This window comes from Thamnophis elegans, chromosome 1, assembly GCF_009769535.1.
Source record: "Thamnophis elegans isolate rThaEle1 chromosome 1, rThaEle1.pri, whole genome shotgun sequence".
NCBI lineage: Eukaryota > Metazoa > Chordata > Lepidosauria > Squamata > Colubridae > Thamnophis > Thamnophis elegans.
The window spans coordinates 63874809-63893968 of NC_045541.1; the positions used below are offsets into that span (position 1 = coordinate 63874809).

Below are 19160 nucleotides of genomic sequence, written 5' to 3' on the forward strand. Positions count from 1 at the left end.
TGGTCAAAACCTGCCAGGGGTGGGTTTCTGCCGGTTCCAACCTCTTCGGTAGAAGAGGTTCCACAAATCTACCGAACCGGTTAGTACCTGTTCCTCACGGAGCACCTGCCCCGCCCCCCTCACTCACTTCCCCCGCCCGTTCCATCGCCGCTTGTGGGTGGTAGCTTGTGCAGCGCCGCCGGCCTCCTAGGACCTCCCCAAACTTGTCTAGGAGGCGTGGCCTCCAGCAAAGCACAGAGGCGTTCCAGGGCATGTCCCCCCCACTGGTTCCCCACCTTCCTTCCTGGCAAAGTTTTCCAAGGTATGGTTTCAAAAGCAGCCTCCCATCCCTTGTGCCCGGCTCCCGCTGAGCTCTGGGAAGGAGGAGAAAAGCCTTTGGAGAGTGAGGAGAAGGGAGGAGGAGGAGGCGCGCGCACGGGACCGTGCCAGCTGGGCAACCAGTGCTAAGAAAGCATCTCACAGCTTTTGAAGGGAGGAGGGGCGAAGGAAAGGGAGAATGTGGAGTCTCCTTTCAGGGACGCCGAAGTGGTGGGAAACCAGCACCGCCGCCAGAGTCTAAAGCTTTTGGCGGCTCCAGACAGGTGAGGCGGGGAGTAGAGACCCAGGCGGTTTCCTTTGCTCCCCTTGCAAGGGAGTAGTAGGCATCATTTTTGCATTCCTGCCTCCGCTGGACTTCACACTCTTTTCCGCACGCTCCTTGCGACTGCAATAGACGTCCAGAAGCGGTTTTTGAGGCTAACAGCCCCCGCCACTTCTGGATATCTATTCTATTGCCATCGCGAGGAACACAAGGAGAAGAGCGCGAAGTCCAGCATATTCCGCAGAATAATTTTTAGTAACTGCTTGGATGTCTAAGAGAGCTGTTCCATTTGCAAAGCTGAAGCTGCATTTATCAGAGGATCTAAGCCAGTGTTTCTCAACCTTGGCAACTTGAAAATATCCGGACTTCAACTCCCAGAATTCGCTGATCTAAGCTCTCTCCCAGCTTTGAGCCAATGGATCTTAATGGGCTGTGACCCAACTACATGGCAAGCAAGTTGCAGGATCTTGCCTTCATCTATTGTTACTGGTTTAAGAGGTTGATCAAATACGGGAGGCTTTTTAGGTTCTGAAATATGATAACATTAAGAAAGCAAGAGAAGGAAACTAGTTAGATTACCATTCATCTTAATTTTTTTTTTAAAGTACATATCAAGGTAAGAACAATATGATGCAACGAATTAATTCCATTTTCTCAGTACAATTTTTTTATAGGAAAAAGAATTTTCTGTTTGGTATCATATGGAATTCCGATATTTAGTGAGCATGTTTTAAGATGATATACAAAATGTTTGATATGCAATACCTATCTTTTATGCTAAATGTAACATGAATATTGTCCAGATGAAGGTCATTTTAAATGTGGAAAAAAATCATAAATGGATGAATACTTCTAGCTGGATCATAGGTGGGAGACAGTGAAATGAATGTACATTTTATTGGCATACTTTTATCTATAGATGCAGATGCTGGTGAGTCATAAAAATTGCGTATGTATGTATGTATGTATGTATGTATGTATGTATGTATGTATGAATTCTGAGAATTGAAGTCCACAAGTCTTAAAGCTATCAAGTTTGCACACCCCTGGGTTTTTTTTCCTAAAGGGTTGGGGGTGCAAGGGTCTTGTAACTTGACAGCTTTACGACTTTCGTGCTTCAAATGCCAGAGTTTCTGAGCCAACATTTTGGTTGCTAAGCAAGAGCATTGTTAAGTGAGTTTCACCACATTTTGCAAGTTGGCCACGCCCACCCAGTCAGATGACTGCCAAGCCACTCCCACCCCGGTCACATGACTGCCAAGCCACTCCCACAAAACAGGCCACACCTACAGAAGAGGTTCTAAAAAAGTTTGAAACCCACCACTGAAACCTGCTGAATACCACCTCTGATCAGGGCTCAATTAAAGATTTGAAATAGTGTCTTGACAATCCTGGTTGGAAGAACAAGACAAAAGTCTCCCTCTATTTGGTAGCTTCTACTATAACTGCAGAGAAGAGAAGCAGAACATAAGGAGAGCGAGATGATAGGAAATTGATCTGAGAACGAAGGAATGAATACATTAAGTACTCAGGGGTCATCTACCACACAGTGCTCAGAAAAGATTCCAAAAAAGGGAATGAAGTCTGGGCCAATAATAATCCTAGTAGGAATTCTGTCTACAGACATTTTTGATGCGAATTAGGGAATACAATTCATTTAATTGTTTTGCCAGCAAAAAAGATCTGCAAATCAAAATGAACATAGCAGAGTCCTGCATACATGCTATGCACTTTTACTAGGGAATAATTCCCAAGAAAAACCAGTTGGATTGGGTTCCACATACAAATGCATAAAATCCAGCTGCATGGTCAACTACTAGACAACTGAATATATATATTTTCCTTCATCAGCATACAGTGTACAGAGGTATCAGTTCTTAATATAACTCCAAAAGGTGATTCTTGTGTAATCATTATATATTTTTCAATACATAATAGTAAGTTAAACTTTGCTTTTGTGACAAATTTGAAGCCTACGTAGGCTAGGCCACAATTTGTAGCAACCACAATGTTTATTTATGCTCCTAAATTATAAGCATTTCTCAGATGTGCTCTCCTGTCTTCCAAGTAAAACCTCTATACAGTAGATAGTCAACCATTCAGCTGAACAGTTGCCAATATGTCTAGTCAGGACTTATCCATCTAAGTTATTAATCAAGTCTTTATTGATCTCTGTACTCAGTTCCTAAGCATCCAGGCATGCTATCCAATGGATATGTATTTTTTAAAAGGTTGGTTTACATATAAAGACCTGGAGTCCATCCTCTTTTTAAATCCCTATGTTTTAAAGCATTCCTCAAAGTGCCCATCAATCAATTACCATGAATTTATATATATATATATATATATATATATATATATATATATATATATATATATATATATATATATATATATATATATATATATATATATATATATATATATATATATATATATAAAATCTAATAGATACCTTTCACCCTGGCTTCACTGATAACGGATAAGAGCCTGTGGCCTAATGGCTAAGATCTCTGCCTAGTATGTAATATAGCCCAGGTTCAAATCCCAGTAAGGGTATGGCTAGCTGATGAGAGCTAAATAGATCTATACTAGTCTCCCTTTATTTATTTAGCAGCACAAATACAACAAAATGTAACAAAAAGGCAACAGTAAAAATATTGGGTTTCTGCCTGGATGGTCTCTTGTGACGAGCCGAAGGACAGAGAATGGAAGTAGTGATCTTCCTCCCATATTTGGGCATACCGGGGGTTGTAAAAAAAATATCTTATATATATATATATATATATATATATATATATATATATATATGTATATGTATATGTATATGTATATGTATATGTATATGTATATGTATATGTATATGTATATGTATATGTATATGTATATGTATATGTATATGTATATGTATATGTATATATATATGTATATGTATATGTATATATAAATATATATATGTTTTCTGAGGTTTTCACGGGTGTTAGTATGTAGGTCTCTAGTTGTTCGGGTTTTCTCCCGCGTAGAATTGGAGATGTCTTGGCGACGTTTCAACGAAGTCACATTCGTCATCTTCAGGCTGCTGCTGACTACTTCAGGTTTGGTGTTTCCAGGAGTACCTGGAGTTCCACTACTCCTGGAAACACCAAACCTGAAGTAGTCAGCAGCAGCCTGAAGATGACGAATGTGACTTCGTCGAAACGTCGCCAAGACATCTCCAATTCTACGCGGGAGAAAACCCGAACAACTATATATATATATATATATATATACACACTTAAAGTCACACACTTCCACAATATAACAAATATATATCTATATATCTATATATTTGTGTGTGTGTGTGTGTGTGTGTGTGTGTGTGTGTGTGTTTTATTTGTGCTGATAAATAAATAAAGGGAGACTAGTATAGATCTATTTCAAGCTATTTAGCTCTCATCAGCTAGCCATACCCTTACTGGGATTTGAACCTGGGCTATATTACATACTAGGAAGACTTCTTAGCTAAATATATATTAGCTAAATATATATTTAGCTAAATATATATTTAGTGTCACAACCCCTGGTATGCCCCAATTATGGGAAGAAACTAACAGCTTCCATTATCTGTCAATCGGCTCATCACAAGAGTCCATCACGACAGAAACCCAATATTTTTACTGTTGCCTTTGTTATATTTGTGTTATATTTGTGCTGATAAATAAATAAAGTCTTCCTTTATTTATTTATCAGCACAAATATAACACACACACACACACACACATATATATGTGATATATATATATATATATATATATATATATATATATATATATATATATATATATATATATATATATATATCAATCACAGTAGCATAAACAAAGTTTTGCTCCATTTAATTTCTACATTATATGAAAAGAACAGTAGCATTATTTTCAGAAAAAGAATTATCCAAGTGATACGCAATACATTGCAAATAATGAATCAGGTACAGTAAACCATGGCAATTAGAAAAGGGGCAGACAAAATGGGAAGGCACATCTATTAAATGGCAGTAACAATAATACCAATCCATCAATGGAGACTGCAGTGAACACTTGACAAAAAAGAAACAGTGAAGTTCTAAGCATAGCCAAGGGACAACCCAAAGAATTCCAACAAGAAGGCAGTTTTGATAAAGGAGGTAGGTAAGAAGCTGAAAGAACTGGTAATAAATAACAGAATGATGGGGGGAAAGGGCAAAGAAGATCAAGAATTGGTCAGCACCAGGTGAAGATGAACTGCATGGTTTTTGGTTTAAAAATCTGACTGGACTATAAACCAGTTCATAACTCATTGCCAAGCAGTTCAAAATATACCACAAGGAGGTGAAATTGAAGATTGGTTACCATATGGTAAGGCTTGTCTGATAATGAAAAATTCAGCACAAGGATATTACCAGATAAGTACAGGCCAATTACCTGCTTATCACCAATTTTCAAATTGCTAACTGGTTTGATAGCTGATGCAGTCCCCAGACCAACAAAGCATCTAATTGAAAACTAGCTCTTTCACCTGAACAGAAAGGACATTGCTCAAACTGCAGAGGAACAAAATATCAGCTGCTAATTGTCACAACAACAAATATTATTCTTAGACAATGAAATGGGAGAACAACTTGTAAGTTGTATTTCACTTTAGAAAAGTGAAGTGGGAAAGGAATTTTTGAGCTTTATAAGGATGGTAACTTAAAGATGTTTATCAGAATGGTAACAGGCTTGCCTGTTCTTCCAGATCAAAACACACTGAAGCTGCAGGCCAGAGTTATTCAAATTGTGTTTCACAGTATTCTCCCTCCCTCTCCCTCTCTCTCTGTCTCTCTGAAAATCCTGGCTCTGTGGAGCAATACTGACACATAGAGGGTGCAATCAATACCTGCAGCAAAGACTTACTGGTAGTTGTCCTACTGCTCTGAATTTCATAGAACTAATTTGAATGATACCAAGAATTACATAAAAATACTCTGCAATTTCCCCGGGTCTTTCTTACTTTCTCAATTATTGCTGCCTGATTTTGAATGTTTATCAAAAAGAGAAGGAAAAGATTTCTCACTTACATTTTAAATTCAGTCTCTTTCAATCCACTGCTTTAGATATTTTGGGTTTTTTTTTTGTTAAGCTCTCCCTTTTGTCGGTTATATGAAAAATCTACCGGAGTCTTAGTCAATGTAGTGCTTTCCCAATGTGCAAGGTATTTCCATTATTAGTAGCCAGAATGGATTCCACTGTAAGAGGAATCCTTCTCTTTCTATTGAAAGTTTAAAAAAAATCAGTGTGACTGTCATAACCCATTAAAGAATAACAAGTGCTTCAAATATTTTTGAACACAGTACAGGCAGAATAACAAGCAGTTTGTATGTACATCTACAGTAGATAAGGTACAAGAGGAATAAGTGTTTTGCAAGGTGATGAGAGCCAGTTTGATGCAGTGGCTAAGGTAGGGCCTACAAATCAGGAAGCTGTGAATTCCAATCCTCTCTTGGGCATGAAAATTGGCAGGATGACTTTGAGCTTGTCTCTCAGACTAATTCATCTCCCAGGTTTGTTGTTATGGGAAAACCAGGAGGCAGATAGAAATATTAGGATGCTCACCACCTTGTGTTTTTTTTTTTAAATATAAATTTTTATTTTATACACATAAAAACATCAACAGAAACAGACACATAACTTAAAACAACATAGGAACAATAAGTTCCATCATATATAATACAGCAGTTCCGTATTGGTTTCTTTGCAGTTAGTGATTTCCCTTCTATACATTTCTATCTTGCATTCATAATCTCCTTATTCGTTATCCATTTTTATGTACAATTCTATATTTATTTATACTTAGCTATTTATAACCAAATATTATTTACCTATATTGTGCTTTATATTTTTACTGTCATTTATTCTCTTACATACAATTATAGGTATACATTCACATAATTATTCTTTTTCTTTGCCATTCTTATACTATTGTTATTCCATTTAAAAGATTATAAGGTATAGTTTGGATTGCTTTGTTTACCATCCCTAGCACCTGCTGTATCACCACCTTATTTTATCTTTCTTTTCTTTTCTCCCCCCCTTCCTTCTCTACTTCCTTCCTTCCTCCTCTACTTCCCCTTCTTCCTTCCCTTACCTCTCCCCTACTCCTATCCTCTTTCTTCTCCTTCCTACCCTCTCTCCTTCTCTTTCTCTCTTCTTCCCTCCTCTGTTTCTCTTTCTCTCCCGCCCACCTCTCCTTACCTCTTTCTTTTTCCCTTACCTCTCCTCCACTCTTCCTCTTCTTTTCCTATTATCTCTCCTTCTCTTTCTCTCCATTCCACCTTCTACTCCTTTCCCTTCCTTCATCCCTCCCTTCTCTACTTCCTTCCTCCTCTCCTTTCCTTCCTTCTTCCCTCCCTTTCTTTTTCTATTGTTATAGGTGTCTTTTTCAAATCCCAGTTTATGTTTTCTTGGGGATGATATTTCCACAAACCCATATAGTTTCATATCATTTCTTTTTTTCTCTTTCGTTCTACAGTCTATATGCCAGCTATCATCCTGAATTGATTTCACCAATCTTGACCCTCTTGTTTTACTTATAACTATTATTTTTGAGTGTTGTTATATTCATTCATTGCTTTTTGTTTCTTTCCTCAATGCATCTATACCATTTATCCCATATCTGGTAGAATTCTGATTCTTCCTTTCCCTGTATTTCTTTCATTAATTTATCCATTTCGGCACAGTCCATAATCTTTCTTATTATTTCATCTTCATTTGGGGTTAGTTTGTTTTTCCACTTCTGGGCAAAAGCAATCCTTGCTGCTGTAAGTATATGTAGTATTAGATATTGTATTTCTTTTTTGTATTTCACCGACATAATTCCTAATAGAAAAACTTCAGGTTTCCAATCTATTTTAACCCTAGTTATTGCCTCCAGCCAATTTTTGATCCTTTTCCAGAATTTGTTTGCCTCTTCACAAGTCCACCATAAATACATATGTTCCATGTACCGAATCACATTTCCAGCATTTTGGGGAGGTATTTGTTGAGATTTTAGCCAACCTTGATAGTGTCATTTTTAAATTTATTCCCCCAAATTTTTCCCATTTGTCTAATTTAATATTATAGCCAAAGTTCTGCGCCCATTTTATCATTTGTTCTTTCACAATTTCCTCTTCCATTTGATACTTCAGGAGGAATTTGTATATTCTCCCTATCATCTTTCTGTCAGGACTTTGAATAATTTTATCAATTTGTGTGGTTCTGTTTCAGTGCCATATATTTTAGTATCTTTATTGTATTTAGTTTTAATTTGGAGGTAAGTTAGCCAATCAACTTTCATATTCTGATCTGCCAATTCTTCAATTGTTTTTAATTTTCCCTGTCTGTCAATTAAATCTCTGTATGTTAGGATTTTGTTCCAATCTGTAAAATTTGGGTGTGTCGTCCTTTCTGTTGGTGATAGCCAATTTGGGATTTTCACATAGTGGATTTTTTTGATTTTGAACCATTGTTGCAGTAAGGCTCTTCTAATTAAATGATTTTGAAAGTATTTGTGCGTTTTATTTTTATTATCCCATAGGAATGTATGCCAGCCTGCTTGCAAATCATGGCCTTCTAAGGTCAAAATTCTTTTATTCTTTAGCTCTATACAATCCTTCACCCCTGTTATTGTTACTGCTGATGGGTATAAATCCCAATTTGGTAATGCTAATCCTCCCTTCTCCTTGCTGTCTTGCACTGACTTTAATTTAATCCTCGGTTTACGTCCCTGCCAAATGAATCTAGTGGTTATTTTCTTTAATTCTTGAAAGAATTTTTTACCTGGATTAATAGGAGCGGCTTGCAACAGGAAAAGGATTCTTGGTAAGATATTCATTTTAATTGTTGCTATACGTCCCATAAGTGATAACTGAATATTCTTCCAATTTTCTAAATCTTTCTTTATTTGTATCACTAATTTATTATAATTATCCTCTTTAATTGTGGAACATTTTGCTGACAACCAGATCCCCAAATAATAATGAATAGATTTTCAATTATGCTCCTGAAAATAAATGATGTTTGCTTTTCCAGCATTCCTCCTTCTCCCACTCCAACTATTTTCTATATAGTTCAGATTATTCCAGGTAAACTCAAAGTCCTGGTTCTTCATCCCAGACATGGGTATTACTGCAAATGAAGGAAAATATATGTGTCCCAGGATAATGTTGCAGGATCCAATCTTAGTCTGTCAACTGGACCAGAGGATTAGTCTTTGGAACTTTTGGGTTACCTTAGAGCCTTGGGATTTCTTGGTGACTTCTCAACTGAGGGCCAAACAGGTCTGACATCCTTGACATTTTTTAAAAAAATCAACTAACATTGGTTAGATGCTGCCATCAATTTCGAAAGTTTTTACAAACGGGACAAAAGAGTTTCACTTATTTCCCTCCCCATCAGGCTTTCCAACACCATTTTGAATTTTCCAACACTCGATTTGCATGTGCCTGAAAGCTGCCACTCCATTAAGATTATATAAGTATAGGCACAATTGAAAAAGTAGCCGAGTTTTTCCTCCTGCCTTTTTCCTGGTTTATAAACATTCTGCATGATAAAATGTTCTAAGAAAAGAACTCATAAAAGTAGTTGGATTCTAAGAAAAGAACTCATAAAAGTAGTTGCCTAATAAAAGTATTATCTCTATGGATTTTTTCCTAAAACAAGACAAAGATTTCTTATTATTCTTAGAGTCCTGCTTATCCCCTTCTGATAGCAAATGACAGGCCTCTTAAGAATAGCTTTGTTGGAATCTGATGGAAGACTCAGGGCCGCTCACATCCTTGGAACCAACCTTATAGCCTGACTTCAGAGCTCCAAAGTATCAAAAGTCATGGGTTAAGTGGAAGCACATGGGAAGGTGGCAAGAAACAAAGAAAGACGTGCAAGAAATGAGCATATCAGAATGTCACAGGCTGAAACATTCACTTTGATGGGCTGTGACAGGTTTAATTTCCAGAGTACACCCATTAAAGTGATAGATAGTGGCATTCAGCTCACACTCAGTCTGTTTGTGGGTCCCTGATGCTGCAGAAAGCATGATATTTAATGGCTCTAATTTATGAGTGTTTCTGCTATATCTGGGCTCCTGTCCAATTTGAGGGGAGCAATGGTACTAGAGAGAGGGGGGGATGGGATTGATTTAATGTCACATAGCAGCGTGACTCAGAAAGTAAATAGACATACCATATTAAAGAAACATTTTTTGCAGTCTACCTCAAACCCAAGGGCACTTGCAAGGGTGTTTCTAGGATCCAGAAATTTCTTTCTAGGACATGAAACTTGGGCAGGAGAAAACACTTTATGATTTTGCCAATACAAAACTGTATTCCAAGACTGATTTGTCTAAGACTATCTGAGGCTTGAGAAAGAATAGCAGAGTCTGCTAAATCCATATGCTGGGCTGTACAGAATACACCAATACCCTTCCTTAAGGCTAAAAACAAGTGACTTTACTAATAATTAGTAGAATAACTGATATAGATGATTTAGTCATTATTAATATAATGATTAATTAGCATTATGGATAATATGCAAATATCTGACCATTTTGCATAATGACTACAAGAACATATGTGGGAGAAGAGGCTAGATATTTTTTATAACAGTCTATTCTCCTTTTTCCCCAGGGCATTTTACGAGTAGCTTTTCCAAGTTTATGTTTTATCCTTTATCGTAACAGAACATATTTAGAACCGAGGGAAAGCCCAAATCACACTAAAACAGGTTTTATTAGAGGAGTGCAGAATGAATTTAAATTTGCATTTAAATCTTAAATAAACAAGGAAGGAAGGAAGGAGGGAAAAAAAAGACTGCTCCTAACAGACATGTCGAGATTAAGACGTGACGATTAAAAAAAAAAGTACGTAGGGATGCAGAAGGAAGACCTGCAAGTAACTTAAAAAGAAATCATCTAAGGCAGAAATGTCAAGACTAATAGAAAAAAATCAGATAGCGCAAATAGAACTTGGAAAAGGAGGTCGTGTATAATAAATCCACTTATTTGCTCAGACTTCTCTTTTCCCTCGATCAGAAAGGTTGGCAGTTCGGCGGTTCGAATCACTAGTACAGGTCTCCTGCGTGAGCAGGGGGTTGGACTAGATGACTTCCAAGGTCCCTTCCAACTCTATTACTGTTACAACATTGAGCAATTTAGGACAGTGCTCAGACTTCAGTCGGCTCTTTTGTACCACTGAATAAGAATCAGGAGAAAAGCAGCGTGTTTTCGTCTCGGGTGGAAGCATAGTTCACAACGTCCGTTCAGGAACCATAGGGAAACATCTCTTTTATTTTTAGGTTTAGGGGCCCGCCCCATTCCAGAGACTGCCTTACCCGCGAAGTCTGGCTGCGTCTCTTTCTCCCCCAAAGGCTACTCGTTCTTTCTGCTCTTTCGCGTTAAAGCAGGGAGACAACGAGGAAGAATGTTCCTCTTCGGCTGCCGTTCTTGGTTGCCTGGGAAACCGGCAGCTACTTCCGCGTTTTGTTTCCGTAGCAACGCCGGCGTCTCGTGTTTTTCAGCTTCTTTGATTTTGTGTTTCTGCTCTGAAGATCATTCTTTTCCTGAGCTTGGCGAAGGTGAAGTTCCTGGTAGGATCTTTCAGCACCCACGATCAGCGCCCACTAAAGGTTTACGGGGGTGAGGTAGATGGGATGTTGGGTCTCCTATTATTTCTGCTTAACACAACATGTGTGCACACGTGTGTGTGTGTGTGTGTGTGTGTTTTATTTGTGCTGATAAATAAATAAAGGGAGACTAGTATAGATCTATTTCAAGCTATTTAGCTCTCATCAGCTAGCCATACCCTTACTGGGATTTGAACCTGGGCTATATTGCACACTAGGCATACTAGGCAGAGATCTTAGCCATTAGGTCACAGGCTCTTATCCGTTTATCAGCGAAGCCAGGGTGAAAGGTATCTATTAGATTTTTTTACAACCCCTGGTAAGCCCCAATTATGGGAGGAAGCTAACTGCTTCCATCATCTGTCCTTCGGCTCGTCACAAGAATCCATCACGACAGAAACCCTATTTAGCTGATGAGAGCTAAATAGCTTGAAATAGATCTATACTAGTCTCCCTTTATTTATTTATCAGCACAAATAAAAAAACACAAATATAACAAAGGCAACAGTAAAAAACAGTATAAAATAGTATAAAAGGCAAACAAACTATCCGCCTATGGATAGAAACTGAGATATGGGGCCTCGGAATTGCTTTTGCTAAATTACTATATCTGGTTGCAAACATTTGGAGAAACACTAGACGGCAGCAATGCATTCTCTGAATTCCTGCAAACTGGATCTAGTAGTCTGCCTTCCCAAAGTAGTTCTTGCCCAGGAACTGTTCATTCATCTCTTTCTGACCTTCATATTTTCAGGTGTTACAATTTGTATAGGGGTGTTATCAAAGGGGCAGTGCAGGATGTTCTTTTTGCCTTAAATGATATCCTTAACCCACCAACAATGTTTGGCTTTCTGCTCTGCTTAATAAAAGCTGACAATTCCTATGGAAATATTTTATCCTATACAATTATTCCGGATCTCCCAAGCAGAGGCAGGGTCATGGTGAACTTTAGAAAAACATCCACTGGTAGTTCCCTCTTTTGATTTGTGTAAAGTCGGGGTTGGTGGTGGGAAACTATTTGGAAATGAATTGGAAAATATTTGGAAATGAATAACACTGGCCTTGAATATTTTGTGTATAACAACCGGATCATTAAATTGACTTAGTTTAATAGGAGTTACTTTCAAGTAAACCAGGGTAAGATTGGAGCTATATTATGACTTGATCAAATGCCTTTGCTCACTTGGTACTTTTGAATTGAGTGATCATTTTATAATATAATATAATCTCTCAATTCAAAGTACAAAGTGAAAAAAGGCATTTTATCAAGGCTCCTATTTTTTGCAGCTTATTTGAGACTATGTTATTTGAATTCAGAAGCATGTGAATAGAATCAGTTTTGAACTTCTTAGGTTTTACTTCTGAGTAAACGATGGCTGCTGTCTGGTGTTAAAAACATTTCTGTAGTTTTAAAAAAAAATTTTTCTGGAAAGAAACAGTCAGGACCATAATTTTAGTAAGATCATAACCTTCTGTAAAAAGTACCCCTGAATTTAAGACAATCCATTTACAAGGAAGTTTAGATTGAAGAAGCCAGTTTGCCTCCATTTCTAAATTCTGAGCCAATCTAAGACAGCCCCTCCAGAATTGTAAAATTACATTAATGATTCTGTTGAGAATTTGGTCTTCTTTAGGTATATATAATAGATGGCCCCTTGTGGCTAGCATGTTTAAGGCTCTATAATGTTCTATAATTTGATTTTGCTTTTCATTTTCTCAGATGCAGAAATGCTCACTCATCTGCATGGATGTACAACCAAGAAAGATTCCATTCAAAGACTCTGTCGCAATGGTACCAAGCAGGTGTGTAGGTTTTCTATGAGATTTCTAATTGCTATTATGTTGCAATCCATTTTCACTTATATCATTCTAAACTATCCCAGGTTAGCTGCTGGGAAACATTAGTGGGGGGTGTAATTCCTTGTGTTAATTGCTTGAATAAAATTGGTTATCAGCCTTCAGATGAGACAATAAGCTAAGTCATAACTTGGTTTTTCCACTTCTTCAGACGCTGAGGGGGGTTTCCCAGACGTCTATAGATTCCTTTGTGAGAAAACCCAAGAAGAATATTTTCTGGGGTATTGAAGTAGCTGAGACTCTCACCTGGCAAGGATGGTCTCTAGGAAGAGAATTCACTAAACATCTAACATTAAGAAATGTGTGTCTGAAACCCCAGAAGCTGAAGTTCAGGTTTGTATACCATGCATGGAGCTTTCCTTTGCTATTCTGTAGCTTTTCTTATTTTTTACCATTTGTTATTCTTTGGGCTGTTCTTCACTTAACCCAAATTATATTCAAGAAAAACATTCTTGAAATCGGATATTGTTCTCTTGAGTTTCAGCAGCTATTTTAAATATCATAAACTTAAGCTTCTGTTTTGTGCAAAGCCCCATTATAACTTGCTTGGTTTTGTCTTTGCTTCCTTTCTAGACATTATGGTTCATGGATTATATTCTCTGGTTTTATACAAGGCATATATCCAGGCAACTGTTGATTATTCAACCAATCAGGATTAAATAATGGGGGTATGATAGCCCAATGCGTAAATCCAGATACTTTTTCATATTGCTTAGTCCAGATCTTATTGTTTAACTCTTGTCCAGCCTGATCTTACGTGGAATTCCTTGGAAGTAATTCCTTGAGATGTCAATAGGATTTTTCCTGAGCATTAAGTCCAGAAGTCTCCAATTATTATCTTATCCCTTCTAAAACAAACCTGACAAGTTGGGACTTATCTGCCTATCATGCATGTCACAGCATGAGGATATCCATTAACTGATTCTTGAGGACAAGAATTCATGATATCATACTTAACATAAGCCATCCTACTGCCATAGCAATCTATATCCATGTTGTTGTTGTTTTGCTCTATATCAGAGTTTGTTCCAAGTAGGGCTATATGGTCTGCCTATTTTGCTTCGTTTCACTGTAGAAGATTGCCTCCACTCCATCTGACAGCTTGCACAGTGATGGGGACAACCCTTCCCCTCTCTGATCATTGTCCTCCATGGCCTTCTTGGTACAATGGTAAAACATGTGACTTTTTTCCCCCTTAACAAGTTCACCACTTGAATGATGAAGAGCTTTTTTTAAACAAACAAACAAACAAGTGAAATTGGTAACAGGTCTGACAAATCCTTCTTCTAGTTCAGGTGACAGGAAGAAGGAAAATTGGTGTTCCACCTTCATGGATTACTAGCAGACATGCCGAAAATGCTGTTAAGTATAAGAAGGAATCAGTGAAAGGGGGTTCATAAAACGTGATGTACATGCATGGAATTAGTGGCTGTGATAACTGCCATCAGGCAGAATATCTAGTTGGCATTATTGTCAAAGTTGAAGTAAAAGAGCAGTTTCTTAAGCCAGCTTTATTTCTAGTTGGTTTCTGCCCAGGAGATAAGCAACTTAAAGCATCCATGCAGAAGAGCCTCTGGGATAAATTGCTGACAGGGCAGGAGAGTGGTTCAAAGCTAATGGGGCTATGAGGCCAGTGATGGGAAAACACATATTCTCCAAACCTACCCACGCAGAGGAAAACAGTCAGTATTAGCTTTCCTACTGGGAAGATTGCATAGGCAGGGCAACCCACCAGTGAGGACACACCGTTGTCTGGAACACATGGATAGCATCGTTGCTATAGTGGAGGATCAGATTAAATCCAGGATGGAATTCTTAAGATGGCTTCATTTTCAATTGAGCCAAGACAGGACACTCACAGCTTAAAGCTGCCATGCAGAATTGCTCTTTCTTTATTTGCTACTATCTTTTGGTTGTTTTTCTATATTTTTCAGCATCAGGTTAACCATAGTTTCCATTTTAACAGTTTTGGAAATAATATTGTTGTCTTTCTGTCTCTGAATATTTCAATTTCTTAAACTTTTGCATGCTTGCTTTTATATGCTCCATATAATGTGATTTATTATGTAATTTTTTTGCTTTGTTTACACAGAATCTCTTCAGCATCACTTCATTTATGCTTTTTGTGCTCCTTTTGTTGCAGACCTCCCACTACACGTTTCTTCATCACCATTTTCCCACAGCCAATTATCCTGACCCCTGGAATGTCCTTAACTTTGCCAATTATCTTCCGCCCTTTGGAAAAGGTAAGTCACGTTTATACTTATTTCAGAGTCATAATTATTTAAAATAACAGCCACAATTCCTCTTACCTCTTTGTCCAACTTGGCAGGCAAAGAGATTTGGGGCACTGAAACAAATAGTCCACATCAGGACTGGGATAATACAATGCTTAATAATACAGTGCTTCACATAAATGCCTGCATCAAAAATAAAAACAAACCAAACAAAAAAGCAGACCAAGAATAAGCCAGGAAATCAAAGTCAAATCTTGTGTCCTTGTTGCCATACTATACTGAGCCAGAACTATGGGGGGCAGGGGCGGGGGGGGGGAGTTCCCATTAGAAAAAATATTTTGGAGTTTATTGCTCTAAAGGAAGCTACGGCTTATTCACCAATTCTATGTACACATTATATACTAAGTCAAAAAGAAGGAATCCTCATTTTGCTTTTGCACAAGCAGCTAGTGTGTTTTGTTCATAGGTATAAATCAAGAGTATTAAAGATATTACTATCTTGTCATATTGATTCCATGTGAAATCCAAAGTGCTCTCTTCCCATTTTGGTCTAATAGTCGAAAGAGGTATTTAAATGAAAGATATTTTAATACAGAATTTGCTTCTTATTTGTTAGTTTGGTTCACTTTATGCTTCCTCACGCTTTTAGTTTTAATATTTCTACACAGCAATCTTGCTCTATAAGCATTTCAAATTTTACATAAAAAGCATAAAGAAATAATTTACATAGGCATTCATTGGATAGGTTCATCTGTCTATCCCCATGTCAGTTATGCATCACAAGGAGATGTCCATCCTAACTACATTTGAAATGGGACATATATTTGAACTGATTATCTTCTGTTCTTCTTATTCAGAGGGAATATGAAGACAGCATCCTCTTTGAAAAGCCAGAAGGAGAATTTTCTGTTGCACTACTAGCCAAACTACCACGCCTTGAACTCCTTTTCCCACCTACCATCCAGCTTCCTCCCTGTGCTGTCTATCATTTTACAGAGTCTTCCTTTCCTTTGTACAATAATGGGTAGGTGTGCTTTTTTGATACTCTTCAAAGTTGCTTATTTTTGGGTTGCCACCAGATCTTTGCTCCTCATTTCTGCTCTAGATAGCATAAAATGGTCTTCCCCATGGTACCCTTCAGATGTTTTAGAGTAAAATTCTCACCTAACTTGTGGTGGATGGGAGGAGGCGGCACCAAATTGGGAAAGGTTGTTGAAGGGAATTGAGACTGTGCTATCAAAACCAGCAGTTTTGAGAGCTATCAGAATCCATACTAACAAGGCAAATTAAACTCTTTGCTTGACTATATAAAGTCCATAATACTTCAGTTCGCAGACTTATAAAGGCGGAAGACATATTCGGTTCTCAAGACAGTTTTGAGAGCATGACATAGAGCTGCCATTGGGTTACAAAGTGACTGTCTTTTACTTGAAGGAAAATTGATGAGATTCCTTCTCAACAAGCCATAAAGCCTGTATCCACAGGGTTCTATATCAGCCCAATTTAACTTTGTCCCTTCCTTGGAGTAGGTGGGCATTGTTTCAGAAAAAAACATTGAGCTACTGCCATCTTATTTTTTTCCCTAACAATTCCTATGGGGCTCAGGAAGGGTCCAGTTGCAGTTATATTCTTCTTAGAAATTGTTAATTTGGGTTTTTGAATACGGAGGCTTGTTAGGAGACAAAGGAAGGTTTGAGTTAGCCAATATTATATGGCCTGCAATATATCACTGTGATACGTGGCTAGGTAAGGATGTGAAGGGAATCCTTATAGGAAAATATGCTCTGGGTTTCAGTAACTGCAGCAAGTGTGATTTTAAGACATGGAAGATGAGTGGCAATATCCTGATGCCCTCTACTTTAGGTAACTGCAAGTGATCCTATGTGTTAAGTTGGACATTAGGAAATTGCTAGGGGTGCTATTAGTGTTTAATTTCCTGCCAAGCAAATTCTAATTCTAAACTCAGGCTGGTCTCTGAGTTGGAGTTGATTGTCCAAGCCTTTGGTCTGTAGAATTTCAACCTCCAAGCACTGGGGCTACATCTGGAAAGGTAGGATTTCCTGGCCATAATGATAACCTTGGATTGTCCCAGGGATTCACTTATCACAGACGTACAGCATTTTTTGTCACCCTGAAGCTTTCAGAATGCAGGGAGGATACAATTAGGAGAGTCCTCTTTAGGTGTCTTATTAATGTTATGGTTTTCCAGAGGGCATTTGGAAATGTACTAATGATCATGTAGGCAGTTTCAAGTTTCCTCTCACTGAGCTCTGGGATATGACATTGGCAAAGGCATTGGATGAAATTGCTCCTGAGCAGCCTCTTTCTGTATGCAGTGATTCCCAGAGGAGTCCAAGGGAATGAAACAACAAAGAAATACGTAAGAGTGTCAAAAGGGAAAATGAAAAGCAAACATGATTAGACACAACCAAAAGTGGTTAAGAACCCAATGTTAGACCTCCCATATAGTGGAGGATTACCTGCAGCTACTTGGAGAATGATGGATGAGAAGATCTCCCTTGCTCTTATCTGATTTCATTATTTTTGAGATGGATTAATTGTTGGCAGGATCCATTGAGATGACTGTAGTGGCAGCTTGTATTTCTTGAAACACATGGACTCCAAGGAAGTGGGCAGGATCATCTGTAATAGATCCCTGCCTCTCTTGGATCAATTGAGTTGGCACAGAGAGGGCAGGTCCATGGCTTTGAGGAATACTTAATGCTTTTCTGAGGGAAAAGCACACTTATCTTTGTGAAGGAAGCAATGGCGTATCCCCTCTTGAAGAGGCACTGTCTCAATTCAGAGATTTTAGACAACTTCAATCCAGTCTCTAAATGTTGGGCCAAGATCTAGAAGTTTGCCTTGATTCATACTTCCTGCTAGAATACTTGCATTTTCCAAGTAGAATCTTTCTGTTCTGCATGCTGGACTCAAGAAGGTATGCTGGTTGTTCCCTCTTCCCAAATATCAACATGTGATCAAGTTTCCTCTATAGGTGCTCTGATCCCATGGAATCTTCATCCTGAAATTAGAATGGAACCTTTTTTCTTTCCCTAAAGATAATTCTCTTTTCTTAGGGTTTTGGAAGATGGGGTGATAGAAATCCTGAGAGTTGGACAGTTGTTGGTGTTTATAGTTTGACTATTAGTAAGTAGTGATGTATAGCTAATTATATTTAATGTAATTATTTTAATGGGAGTTTTGGGGTTTTTTTATGAGAGTTTACTACTATGAGCTGTCCAGAGTCTTGCAAAGTAGCTAGCATGCAGCTACTATAAATACATAGATACATAGTACAATATTTTAAGAAACACTGTTTAGTTCTGATTAAAAAAACTTTTGGTTTATGGACTGTTTTTTTGTAGGGATCTACTGATATGCTTCAGCTGGGAGGTGCCCGAACCTTTTTCTTTAATGCCTTCTCGTGGCATGTTGGATCCTGGTGAAGAAATCATAATGAAGGTGACTTTTCAACCTGAGATGGCTTTAGTGTATGATGTTTTAGCAACATGCAGCTTTGGAGACAATCAGGAGCAGAAAACTCTTAAACTGCAAGCTGTTGGTAAGAACATTTACACTCTAAAAGTATCAAACGCAACATTTGATATGTATCTTCAGCAAAATTTCAGCCTCCTGGGAGATCCATTCATGTTTCTGACTTCCAGCTGATTGACCTTCAGTATAGTTATGCTGAATAGCTTAGTTTGTCCATCATTCCCACCTCATTTCTTGTCAAAATTGCTCCGTTGGTAGATAGCAATTTCTCCCTACAACACTGTAGGGGAGAAAAATGAAATTATATCTTCCATTCTAAATCTATATGTGTCTGGG

The 19160-nt window shown here is 37.9% G+C and overlaps 1 protein-coding gene across 1 annotated transcript in view; it reads left to right on the forward strand.

Annotated features, from left to right (window-relative positions):
• The first annotated feature begins 35 nt into the window (after positions 1-35).
• Positions 36-19160, forward strand: part of CFAP65 (cilia and flagella associated protein 65) — a 70460-nt gene continuing 51335 nt past the window's right edge. The window contains exons 1-6 of the mRNA XM_032234392.1: positions 36-301; positions 12953-13035; positions 13241-13422; positions 15233-15335; positions 16184-16350; positions 18695-18891. Of these exons, the coding sequence (XP_032090283.1) occupies positions 12961-13035; positions 13241-13422; positions 15233-15335; positions 16184-16350; positions 18695-18891 (724 nt within the window). The 5' untranslated portion in view covers positions 36-301; positions 12953-12960. The remainder of the gene's footprint in view (positions 302-12952; positions 13036-13240; positions 13423-15232; positions 15336-16183; positions 16351-18694; positions 18892-19160) is intronic.